General features: G+C 43.0%; 2 protein-coding genes across 2 annotated transcripts in view; one reads left to right on the forward strand and one right to left on the reverse strand.

Moving 5' to 3' along the window:
- kif20a (kinesin family member 20A) overlaps nucleotides 1–6,582 on the forward strand; it is an 8,035-nt gene extending 1,453 nt beyond the window's left edge. Inside the window, exons 2-19 of the mRNA XM_035667155.1 lie at nucleotides 46–219; nucleotides 412–537; nucleotides 648–767; nucleotides 925–1,063; nucleotides 1,160–1,335; nucleotides 1,670–1,769; nucleotides 1,904–2,116; nucleotides 2,481–2,592; nucleotides 2,707–2,775; nucleotides 2,853–2,996; nucleotides 3,267–3,435; nucleotides 3,527–3,679; nucleotides 3,863–4,002; nucleotides 4,279–4,381; nucleotides 4,584–4,779; nucleotides 4,870–4,961; nucleotides 5,054–5,191; nucleotides 5,861–6,582. Of these exons, the coding sequence (XP_035523048.1) occupies nucleotides 52–219; nucleotides 412–537; nucleotides 648–767; nucleotides 925–1,063; nucleotides 1,160–1,335; nucleotides 1,670–1,769; nucleotides 1,904–2,116; nucleotides 2,481–2,592; nucleotides 2,707–2,775; nucleotides 2,853–2,996; nucleotides 3,267–3,435; nucleotides 3,527–3,679; nucleotides 3,863–4,002; nucleotides 4,279–4,381; nucleotides 4,584–4,779; nucleotides 4,870–4,961; nucleotides 5,054–5,191; nucleotides 5,861–6,238 (2,736 nt within the window). The 5' untranslated portion in view covers nucleotides 46–51 and the 3' untranslated portion in view covers nucleotides 6,239–6,582. The remainder of the gene's footprint in view (nucleotides 1–45; nucleotides 220–411; nucleotides 538–647; nucleotides 768–924; nucleotides 1,064–1,159; nucleotides 1,336–1,669; nucleotides 1,770–1,903; nucleotides 2,117–2,480; nucleotides 2,593–2,706; nucleotides 2,776–2,852; nucleotides 2,997–3,266; nucleotides 3,436–3,526; nucleotides 3,680–3,862; nucleotides 4,003–4,278; nucleotides 4,382–4,583; nucleotides 4,780–4,869; nucleotides 4,962–5,053; nucleotides 5,192–5,860) is intronic.
- A 122-nt stretch (nucleotides 6,583–6,704) lies between these two features.
- The window catches only part of cdc23 (CDC23 (cell division cycle 23, yeast, homolog)), a 6,215-nt gene continuing 1,678 nt past the window's right edge, over nucleotides 6,705–11,241 (reverse strand). The window contains exons 3-16 of the mRNA XM_035667156.1: nucleotides 10,721–10,858; nucleotides 10,551–10,593; nucleotides 10,357–10,462; nucleotides 10,121–10,253; nucleotides 9,724–9,901; nucleotides 9,530–9,627; nucleotides 9,285–9,366; nucleotides 9,001–9,154; nucleotides 8,770–8,889; nucleotides 8,591–8,666; nucleotides 8,436–8,497; nucleotides 8,158–8,236; nucleotides 7,889–8,008; nucleotides 6,705–7,355 (exon numbers count right to left, since the gene is read on the reverse strand). Coding sequence (XP_035523049.1) covers nucleotides 7,206–7,355; nucleotides 7,889–8,008; nucleotides 8,158–8,236; nucleotides 8,436–8,497; nucleotides 8,591–8,666; nucleotides 8,770–8,889; nucleotides 9,001–9,154; nucleotides 9,285–9,366; nucleotides 9,530–9,627; nucleotides 9,724–9,901; nucleotides 10,121–10,253; nucleotides 10,357–10,462; nucleotides 10,551–10,593; nucleotides 10,721–10,858 — 1,539 coding nt within the window. The 3' untranslated portion in view covers nucleotides 6,705–7,205. The remainder of the gene's footprint in view (nucleotides 7,356–7,888; nucleotides 8,009–8,157; nucleotides 8,237–8,435; nucleotides 8,498–8,590; nucleotides 8,667–8,769; nucleotides 8,890–9,000; nucleotides 9,155–9,284; nucleotides 9,367–9,529; nucleotides 9,628–9,723; nucleotides 9,902–10,120; nucleotides 10,254–10,356; nucleotides 10,463–10,550; nucleotides 10,594–10,720; nucleotides 10,859–11,241) is intronic.

Genomic DNA, 11,241 nt, shown 5'->3' on the forward strand with positions numbered 1-11,241 from the left:
TTGCTTCAAACCTCACACTCATAAAGATTTGTCTTCCTTTAACAGGTAAGCATGGCGCTGTCTTTGTCCTCTCCGTCTGCGTGCCCCTACGACGAGGATGAGGAAATAGCTGTGTTTGAGTCTACGGCAGCAGAGCATGGAGGCTCTACCAGACCACGTCTACCTGAGGTCTCTGTCATTTCCCCTGGCCTGGACCCCCGGCCATCCACTACACAACCGGTGAGCCGTGGCCGTGCCCTTTTTGTGTCGCACTGGACCCTGTGAAGTTTCAGTTGTTTATCCCTAAGGTGTAACAGAACATGTTTAATGCATTTCCTAACCTGGAGAACATCTGTAATGGGTTTTGTCATGATTTAAATTATTCTGTGTAAGCAACAAAACATTAAATATGTTTTTAATTTGTGTGTCTAGAAACTAGCAGTGAAACCTGCCTTGGCGACGCAAAGAAGCTGCGATGAAGGGAACACAGATAGGGTGAAAGTTTTTCTGCGCATCCGGCCACTTACTGAGCCTGAGAGAGACCGGGGAGAAGAACAGGTCAGACTGGAGTCAACATTACAGCCGTTGGCATTTTCTGTGGGTAGATGTGTGTATTTATTGCTTTTAGTACAATCGTACTCTGTGCTCAAGGTCCGTTATTCTTTTAGGGTTGTGTGGCTGTCCAAGATGAAGAGACTCTGCTGCTCAAAGCTCCAAAAGAGTCTCAGAACATGAGGACCGCAGAGAGGGGCATCACCCAGAGCATGCACAAGTTCAGTTTCTCGAAGGTAGGAGAGTTACACTTCTGCGTATATAAGTGGTTGTCAACCTGACACCATGTTGGCTTTGTATTTTGTGAATATGGGCTAATTGGTGTGCAAAGAAACCAACACAAGGAAGATGCTGAGGTAAAACTGATGGTTTTTCTTTACCCATCTTTCATAGATTTTTGGGTCAGAGACCACGCAGCAGCAGTTCTATGAGTGCACGATGAAGAAGATGGTGAAAGACGTGCTTCAAGGAGAAAACCGATTACTCTACACTTATGGTGTCACCAATTCTGGAAAGACTTACACTATTCAGGGTAAGATTTTTGTTTGTTTCTTGGACAAATCTGTATAGAGCTCAGGTTCGGATGTTGGTGTTTGCAGTTCCATAAATCTTAAACTTTGACCCGCAGGCAGTGGTCGAGAGGCAGGACTCCTACCCCGGGCTTTAGTGTCTCTGTTCAGGAAACTGCAGGGTCGTCTCTATGGTGCAATGGACCTGAAGCCTGTCATGTATCAGGATGTGAGGCAGCTTGAGCCCGCAGAGGTCAGGGTGGAGGAAATCCGCAGAAACTCTCTGCTCAAAGAGGTAAACAGAAGAACAACTTTTAAAGGTCTTATGAAATGAAAAAGTTACATTTTCTTGTTACATTGTGTCCCAGTGTCTATTGCTGCCAAGTATAGGCCAGTAATGTACAACTCGTCTTTCAAATAGTCATCCTGAACTCAGTCGTAGTCAAGAATTCGATTGAGTTCAGTGTCAGCCTGCCTGTAGTGAGCTCAGTTTTGATTAGCCTGAAAAATATAAGGTACACATCAGACAAAGACATTTCATGGGACCATTTAATCAAAAGTCTTCAGTAGGAATAGAATATCTTCAAGCACACAGATAGGAGCTGATGTGCTTTTCTTGTTTGTCACAGGATGAGAATCAGATGTCCCGTCGAGGTGGGACCACAACAATCTGGGACAGCGGAATTGGAGGACTCTCCTCTACAAGTAACATTGCCACCCAGCTTGAAGGTGAGGAGGAGTGTTATTGGACAGCAGTGTAATCCAAATGAAGTCGAATCTGGCCACAAAAAAAAAAAGTCAAGTACTTTTTAAAAAAATGCTCTCTCAGTACTTCCCCCTGAGAAAACTTTCTCTCTCTGCAGACACTGACAGTGTTTGTCTGGAGCCTGACAGCCTTTCACACAGTGGAGGAGATGATCTGGAGGAAGGGGTGCAGTTTTCTATCTGGGTGTCCTTCTATGAGATCTACAATGAGTTTCTGTATGACCTACTGGATGCCTCGCCCTCCCTGCAGCCCAGAAAAAGGGCCACACTGCGGCTTAGTGACGACAAACAGGGCAACCCCTATGTGAAAGGTAATGCTTCCTCATTCACAGAAATACTGTTTATAGAACATTAAACTGGTTAATTAGCATAGTGTGTATATCAGTTTGAAGCTCCTGAAGCTCATACCCAGAATACAGCTTCTCTCATCTGCTGTGTGTTCACGTCATTAAGCAGGAAATGATGTTTCAAACTTTACCTGCAGTGTTTTTACACTTTATTTGGGTGCAGCACCACATTATAAGAAACACAGTGCAATAGATGATGAAAATACTTTCAGCAATGTTTGCTTTGTGTATCTTTGTTATGTCATCTGTACGGTAGCACATAGAACATGTTTCGTTGTTCTTGTGTTGCGAGAGTATCATTTTTCTTGTTACTTCCTCTTGTTGTCAGACCTCACCTGGATCCAGGTCCGCAGTGCTGAGGAAGCCTGGAGGATTCTGAGGGCTGGACGTCGTAACCAGAGCTTCGCCAGCACTCACCTCAACCAGAACTCCAGCCGCAGGTAGGAGCACATGAAACCTTTGCCTTTCAAAACCGTATTTAGAGTTTTCTTCTTCTTTTATTGTTTGACTCACACTTATTGCATCTCTGATCACACATTTTATCACCCACACAGCCACAGCATTTTCTCCATCCGTGTCCTTCACGTTCGCCCAGAGGCAGATTCAGCCATGCACATCAGCGAGTAAGTTAACCATTCTACATTTCAGTTTGGGGATATTTTAGAATTTTCTTTTTGTAAAAGTGCGCTTTCCTTTTTAGACTGACTGTGTGTGACCTGGCTGGGTCTGAACGCTGCAAAGAGCAGCGTAACGGTGAGAGGATGAAGGAGGCCAACAACATCAACACCTCCCTTCTGACTCTGGGACGCTGTATTGCTGCTCTGAGACACAACCAGAACAACAAGTACGTGTCCACTGGTGGTAGTAGTGGTGTAGCACATTAAAAAAATGTAAATAACTAAAGAAGGTATGGGAGCTTCAGATCAAGAATTAACTTTAATGCTCGGCTCCTCTGTGGAGGATTTTCCTGCAATAATTATAATATTGTTCCATATTAAACCTTTATTGATATAGCACATTTGATTTCATAGGCAAATCATTCTTATTAAAATATACTGGAATGTGCTGTTTAAGAAAGCTATATTTAAAAAAAAATGTTCTGACACGTCCACAGGTCACGGCCCCCTCAAGTGGTGCCCTTCAGGGACAGTAAACTGACCCGAGTCCTCCAAGGTTTCTTCTGTGGCCGAGGAAACTCCAGCATGGTGGTCAACATCAATCCATGTGCCTCCATTTATGACGAAACCCTCCAAGCCCTCAAGTTCTCAGCTATCGCTACTCAAGTAAGTAAAATAGCTCTCATACTGTCCATCCAACTTCTGTGATTCAGCGATGAGACCAAAGAGAAATAAAAGATCCGTCCCATTGTTTCAGTTGGTCCATGGCCCGTCCACAAAGACCAGAGTGGCCTACATCCTGTCTCTACTGCGCGAGCCAACAGCCAATGGTAATGATAGCACTTTGCTGGAAGAAGAGGAGGATGAGAGTGACGTTGAAGACGGAGATATCACCATGTTAAATACTGAGGTAACATCCTCTGCCATCATATGGGAGAGCTAAAAATTTACTGTACTTTGATAACTCATTTTCAGTTAAAGGTTATCCAGCGAGTGGGCAGAAAGCTTTTTTGTTTGTTTGTTTCTTACCAGCATTTCAAATGTCTCAGAACACTTGTTCAGTGGTCCTAACAGCAGACTGTACTTTATTAAGGCTTTGCTGCAGGCCATTGATGTCCTGAAGAGAGAGGTGCAGCGCCAGCGGGAAGAGAAAGAGGCTCTTGAGGCAACTGTGAGAGAGCAGGTGGTCTCTGAGATGATGGAGGTCATATCTGGGATGCAAGAGGGCTTCAGGTGTGTGTGTGTGTGTGCTTTGTTTGGATCAAAAGTTTTGAAGATGCCTCTTTAATACTAACCAGTCTGCATTTAGGACATGTAGTAGAAGCATTTCTAGCAATATTTTAGATGTGAAACTAGTTTTAGACTAGTAAATTAGTCATTTTAAGAGCACAAATCATTTCCATTCACTTAAAAAAGAAAATTTAATCCAATAAATTTCAGTCAGCAAAATAAGAAATGCTAGAATCTGAAATGAATGCAGATGCTGAGTTGTTTCTTCTTGCCCTGTAGTGAGACCTTGGAGGCAGAGAGGGCTTTAATCGAAGAGAGGTACGAAGACAGGATAACTAACGTGCAAAAACATTTGAAGAAGTTCTACAGCCAGGAGCTGAAGGTGAGCGTTACGTTTGTATTACTTTCAGCCACTTTCTGTCCCCAGGCTGTTTCAGTACACGCATAATCTGGGAAATCTGCGCTGTAGTTAAATGAGTATGCAAGAAGAATCCAAAATGTAGTTGTGTTTGTGACTCTGTTTCTTTGAATCTAGGGGATGTGAGTTTTCACTAAAATGTTTTTCTTTTCATCCTGTCTTTTAGGAGCGAGATCAGGAGATTGAAGCTTTGTCTGCCGCCCTCGAAAAAAGAAAGGAAGCTGAACCGGCCCCTATGTCGGTGCCACAGGGAGACTCTGAGGGGCCTCGACGTTCTCAGCGCCTCACTACTCACACAGAAGCTGGCAGACAGCGTGCTGAGCTCGACCAGTGTCGTGCTGAGCTGCTCACCAAGTCACAAGGTGACTGAAACATTGCTCTGATTATGTGTTGATGTTGGGATACTGGTAATGGTAGCTAACTGTCTTGTTAACTTCTGGTTGCCTGTGCAGAGCTGACTAATCTGAAGATGCAGCTGGAAGTCCCAGGTTCAACTGGCACCCTCACTAACGCTGCTGACCGCAAGCTGGAGGAGGGTCAACGGGTCAGTTACTGCTCTATCATATGAAATACAAGAAGGTTTTTGCTGCATGTAAATGTCTTCGGAAAGACTAAAATTCAGACTCTGTCTAACAGAACCTGCGTCAGCTGCGCCTGGATCTGCAGAGGCTCGGGTTGGACCTGCAGTCTGGTGAACGAGCCTGCTGTCGTAACACAGGAGGGGAAAGGTTGCGCCAGGCACTGACCGCTGCAGATGAGACACTTGCCAAACAGGTACAGCCACAGACCTGTATATTTATTATTTATGTGATTTAGATTATTTTATAAACTCAGCTTTTCTATAAATAATTTAAAACGGTGCCTAAAAACATTCAAGTAATAAAATTGTTAATGCTGCACTAACAATAAATGTCATGGTGTAGGAAAGCTAATAGTCACTGTCAAGTTAAGCCTATTTATTTTGTTGATTGATCATTTTTAGTGGGATTAGACCAGCTTCAGATTAGTGATTAAAGAGAGGTTTTGCACTCTACTGCAGACGTAAAATACTGAACCAAATCCAGATATAACCCAACATATTGCGATGTCTTCAGTTAGGGCAGTTTGACAGTAATTACATCTTTTCTAACTTTGATGCTGATTACGGATGCTCTCATTTTAGAGAAGCAATAATTATTAGCATTTTAAAGCAGCATCTGCTTAAAGTGCAATCCTCAATTGAAAATACTTTGTGTTTCTCTCCCTCTACTCTCTTCTCTAACAATCTTGATGCACAGCCAGCTTTTTAACTAAACATAGGTTTCTAACATCTGCACTGGGTGATTACTGTGCAAAAGCATGAGAAGTTTCATTTTGCTTTTCTCCTTCACTCACCCTCCCACCTTCATCCCTCACTTCCCCCTCTGCGGCCTCGTCTAACCCTGTTCACTGACTTCTTCTTAGGACCAGATCCTGGTGGAGCTCCAGAATGGCCTGATGCTTGTAAAAGCTGACTTAAGGCGGAAAGCAGAGGCCCTGGCCCAGACGCAGGCCGTCCGACCCCAGCTGCCCCCCTCAGGTTCTGATACCTGCACCACACCAGGTTCCTGCAAGAAGAGGGGCTGTGGGGCCGCTGCGCCGAGTGACACTGAGAACCGACCTCCGCAAAAACGGCCCTTTTTCCAGACTCTGTTCCCGACACGCACCCCAACGCGGAAATACAACACCCGTGCTGTTGAAGAAGCAAACATTACCCCCTACTCACGGATCTTGCGGTCCCGCCAGCAGTCGCCTCCCCGCAGCCCTGCCCCCACCCCCCGCAGTCTCAGGGGGAAGTACTGAGCTCTTTGCTTCTGTGGGAGTGTGTACTTTTTGATATTATGCAAACACAGTTATATTTGCTGGTAACTTTATCGTATTTTTATATTTTGTATATATTCACTTTTGCAGTGCAGTTTACTCGCTGTTATCATGCCAAATACAGTTATAACGTTCATGCCAGTATAACAGTTATGCTTTAAACAGGATTGCAGAATACTACTAAGGGAATTAAGGGGTTAATAGTTATGGACTGTATGGTAATAGTGTGTGTGTGTGTGTGTGTGTGTGTAATTAACCTCCTCTGCAACTCCTCCACGTTTTTTCTCTAAATACTTTTCCACAATAAAATCTATGAAAACATTGTTTTGAGTGGTTTAAGTACTAAAATGCATTTCATTCATGTTTTAATATAGAATTTTTTTTACTGTGCTAATAACTACATTTTTTCCACTGCAGTATTTTAATGTACAACATGAGACAAAAATAGAACAGTCCTTGCACAGCAGGTATGCTTTATTTAAACTATTTACATATATACAGTATTGAGTCAAAACATGTTTGTGTGCTCTTTGCTCTACAAAGTGTGTATATATGTAAATAGTTCAAGGTGTCTCTTCTTTGCATGAGCAGCGTCTGCCCGGAAGAATCTTTTCTACACTGTTAACCAGTCTGTTATACAAAAGCTGCATGTGTATTTAGAAAATCTATTCAAAAACTTTATTCGGTTTGCTGCAGTGTGTTAATCAAGCTAGCTGTACTCGTTTATTGCAGGATTGATTGTTTGTACATTTGCAGCGTAGAACTTGTCGGATCCTGGACAAAAGGATTAAAATTTTTTACAAACAAATGCAATTTTAATGTCATTAACAAATTCAACAAGTAAATCCTTCCAACACCGTCTTTTGGCAAAGTCAAACCCCCAAAGTGGTGTCACGTCACAGGATGCACAAATTGTCCATTTTGAAGCCAGTGAAGAGGATGGTAGGTGTCAGGGTGTGAAGGAGATGAGGTTCAGTGGAGACACCCTTCTTACGGGAGTGTTGTTTGAGAGCGGAGCGAACAGATCTGCTGATGGCGTCTCGATCTGATCTCTGACCTGTGAGATCTGCCTCAACAGAGCCTTTCCCTCTTCGCGAGCCTACGAGCAGAGTGACCACCGACACCAGTTAGTGTGTTGTTACTACGACTTAAGACCAGTTCCGACCAAACATCAACTAGACAAGTTAAGACTTAAAATGAATCTTGTGAAACTGCCAGTTCACACCAATGACACTAGACTTCAGTGTAACGACTCTCTGTACTTCCGTTCTAACGGCTGGATGTATTTTATACTGTCCTAAAATATAAAATGAGACTATTGATAGTGACTTGTTACAGTTGCAATAATTTGGAGCTGTCCTTGGCTACATGGGTTGTTTGTGTCAAACAAAGTGATGAGGTAATCCTCTTTCTTTCCTCTGTCAAACTTTTTACCAGCTGACTTTACGCCTTATGTTCTAAACATTTTGACGCTGCAACATCATCAGGCAGCTTGAGTTGAGCTGAGACAGTTCACACCACTGCAACATTATAAAACTGTTTCATCTCGTCATGAATCTTTGGTCTGAACTGGGCTTCACACTTCTCTACAGCAACTAGAACATGGTGCTCGGATTATGCAGGCACACTTACATCATTGTAGTCACAACAGCGCTGAGCGCAGAGAGACGCCTCGTCGTAGAGCTTGTTCTTGAAATAGTACTGACCCAGGTACCGTAGGGCTGTGCTCACCTCTGCATGCTCCAGTTGTTCCTGTGACGACGGGATTTTATTAGAAATGGATTTCTTCTGCACAAATGCAACACATGGCCACAACTGTATGCTGTTGTATTAACATTTCCCTTCATTTTAACTAAAACTACAAATACAGACTTTATATTCAGATGTGTTAAAATGCTTACCCCACAAGAGAAAATGTCTTGGATGTAAAGCATGTAACACTGGGCAGCATCATCAGACTCATTCAGCTGTTCATGGAGTCTGCCAAAGAAATACGCAGAATTCACATTTAGTGTCTATTTCTGGGTGCTACACATAACATGTTGGCAGATAACAACGGGGAAAGAAAAGCTGCAGATCGCATCTTTATTTTGCACCTAAACGAAGAAAATGTGATGTAAACTACTTTGTTTTTACATAACATGAGAAGTCGTATTTCTCGTTCTACAGTGATACTCACTTTGCCAGTTTGAGTAGAGCCATTTTCTCTACATCTCCAACAGAGTATGCCCTCCAGTAACACTAGACAGAAATAGAATCACGTCATGGTCTAAATCAGGAACCATAGTGGATTTATTACACAAACCATGAATCAGAGTGTTTTAATATACGCACCTTCTTTGCTTCCACTTGCTGCGACAGTTTTTCGTAGCTTTCACCCAATGCGACCAACATGCGTGAGTCATTGGGCCTACAAAAATACATCACAGTCTATTTAGTTTATGATATTTAAACACACTGTTTCTAAATCATTTATAGTAACACCAACTTAAACACCTTTTCTTCCCTCATACCTGAGCTGGTGAGCTTTTCGATAATAGTACAAACAGTAAAAGGGCATCTTGAGGATCTCATATGTCTGACCCAGGCCATACCAGGCACGGTAGTCACGCTTGTTTACTTCAATGGCATGCCTGATGGAAAAAAACAATAAAGGAAACCGTAAAAACAAGGAAACAACACTTGCAACAACAATACAGGCGTGATATTTATCTTCCACACTGCTCTTCTACATTCGGTCTGACCTGTAGGCCTGGATGGCGGCCGAAGTGTTCTTCATTTCCATGTATTCGTGACCCATGAGGGTCCAGGCACCGAGGCAGCGAGGGTTCAGTTTGAGGGCGCGCTGGAAGTACAGAGCTGCCTTCTCGTGCTGAGAGCGTAAACTATAATAGTTACCTGTGGATGAGACACATAACTTCTTACACAAATTGAAAATTATGTCTTAAAAACAATGTCGGACCAGCTTACAAACTTTAAGTTAGGATAGATAGAGAAATACCAGCCAATACACCTGCACCACACTTACCGATAACGCAGCACGTCTCTACTCTGTACTTGTCGATCTCCACCAGGTTGTGAGCCAAGTAGCTCAAATTTGGCTTCATGCCCTGTGGAAGCATTCATTTCCATCAGCCGCAGAACTAAAAATGTTCTCAATATTCTGGATTTATCAATGGGTTTATTATTATTTAGACCTGTAACTTGGGGGAACAAGTCAAAACATACTTCTTCAACGCTAATCAGTACTTTTTATTAAGTGTGTGGCCTCACTTTGACATAGAGCAGGTTGGAGAATGTGTCCATGTTGTCGATGCGATACGGATCCTGCTCCCTCAACTGATTGAACAGAGCCAAAGCTTGGTCGATATCTGAAATGAACAGAGTCAGCGCGTTGTAAGACTAAACCAGTCCCAGTAGCACTCTTCTGACAGGCAAAAATCTTATCGAAAAGGTAGAAAATAAACCTCTGATGTTGTGGTAGGCGACAGCAATCTGTGAGATAATGTAGGTGCTCTTAGAAAAGCCGGCCTCAATGAGGCTCTGGTATTTCTGCAACGCTTCTTTGATCATCTGCAGCTCTGTGTACATGTGGGCCATGAAGAAGTCTTTAATCCAGCAGTCTGGCAGAGACAGTGACTTCAGCTGGGGAGAAAGACCAAGGCGGATGGAATCATTTCAGTCATATAATTACCTGAGAGGTTTCTGTGCATTGAGTGAATATAAGAACGTTTTTGTTTCGTTTTCTAGTAGTTTAAAAGTCACGAGGCGGCGTTACGATGCTGTAAATGGTTACTGTGGACCTTAAATTAACAACACAATGCTATCTACGATTTGTGTATGTGTAAACACAAAGACAGTTACCATTTCAATGTTGGTGACAAGGTTACTAAGCTCCAGCCAGGCTCCCCAGTGAAGAGGAAGCGCGTGAATTGCCTCAACAAACACCTCCACCGCCTCCTTCAGCAGATCCAGCTTTCGTAGCACCACACCATACCTGTGTACCCACACACACACACACACACACTTTATGATCAGTCCACTGTATTCCTTTGCATAATCTGAGGACAGTGTGTACACTTTGCAGCCAAAGTTCTTACAGGTACAGGGTGAACCCGTCCAACTCTCCTGCAATATGCTTCTTACTGAGCTCCACCCTCAGTTCGCGCAAGGCTTCGTTGCGCACCTGACCCTTCTCAAGAGGACCTACAACCACAAAGAAAGGCAGTGTTAAAGGGCAACAAAAGTAATGTCAGGTCTCTTTTAAAAAAGGTCCAAACATAGGATTCCTCACCCAGGCTGTCCACAGTCTCGTCGTCCTTCTTTTTCTCACCTGACTGGAGACAAAGAAGGAAACTTTTCAAAATGGTTTTATATTCAAGCATTATGCTCAAAGCAGTCAAGTCACCAACTGAAATCAAGGAGCAAACGAGACAGGCATGCCAGATATCTACACAATCTTACCAGATAGCGAGAATACATATAGAGGAAATAAGCCTTCTGACTGCAGCAGCCTTTCAGGAAGTAAGCAGCACGGTCATACTCTTTCAGGTCAAAGTAGGATTTGGCCAGTGTAAGTGCGTCCAGATCTTGTGCATCTTCCTGTAGTTTGGGACAGGCAGACAATGAAAAAGAAAAAAACATTGTTGTCAAGTCAACTTCACTGCTGAAGAAAAAAAAAGGATTAATTTGAATAACAAAACACTAAAATGCTTCATAAAAGTAGAAACTGTATGGGCCACTTCTGAACTCGATTAACAGCCAGTTTAGCCACCAGGGGGCAGTATAACATTTCTCTTACTGAGAGAAGGAAAAAAATGATTTCCATTAACAAAAACAATACTTAATATGTGAGAATCGATGAGCTGCAACTTTGCACGAGACAGTTGACTTTCTAACTCTGTAAAGCTCGAATGCAAGTAATTAAAGTAAGTAAAAATGGAAGAGACTCGACAAACTGATTAAGAAGGCCAGCTCTGTCCTGG

This window comes from Morone saxatilis, unplaced genomic scaffold, assembly GCF_004916995.1.
Source record: "Morone saxatilis isolate NCDOM2014 unplaced genomic scaffold, NCSU_SB_2.0 Contig20, whole genome shotgun sequence".
Lineage (NCBI taxonomy): Eukaryota > Metazoa > Chordata > Actinopteri > Moronidae > Morone > Morone saxatilis.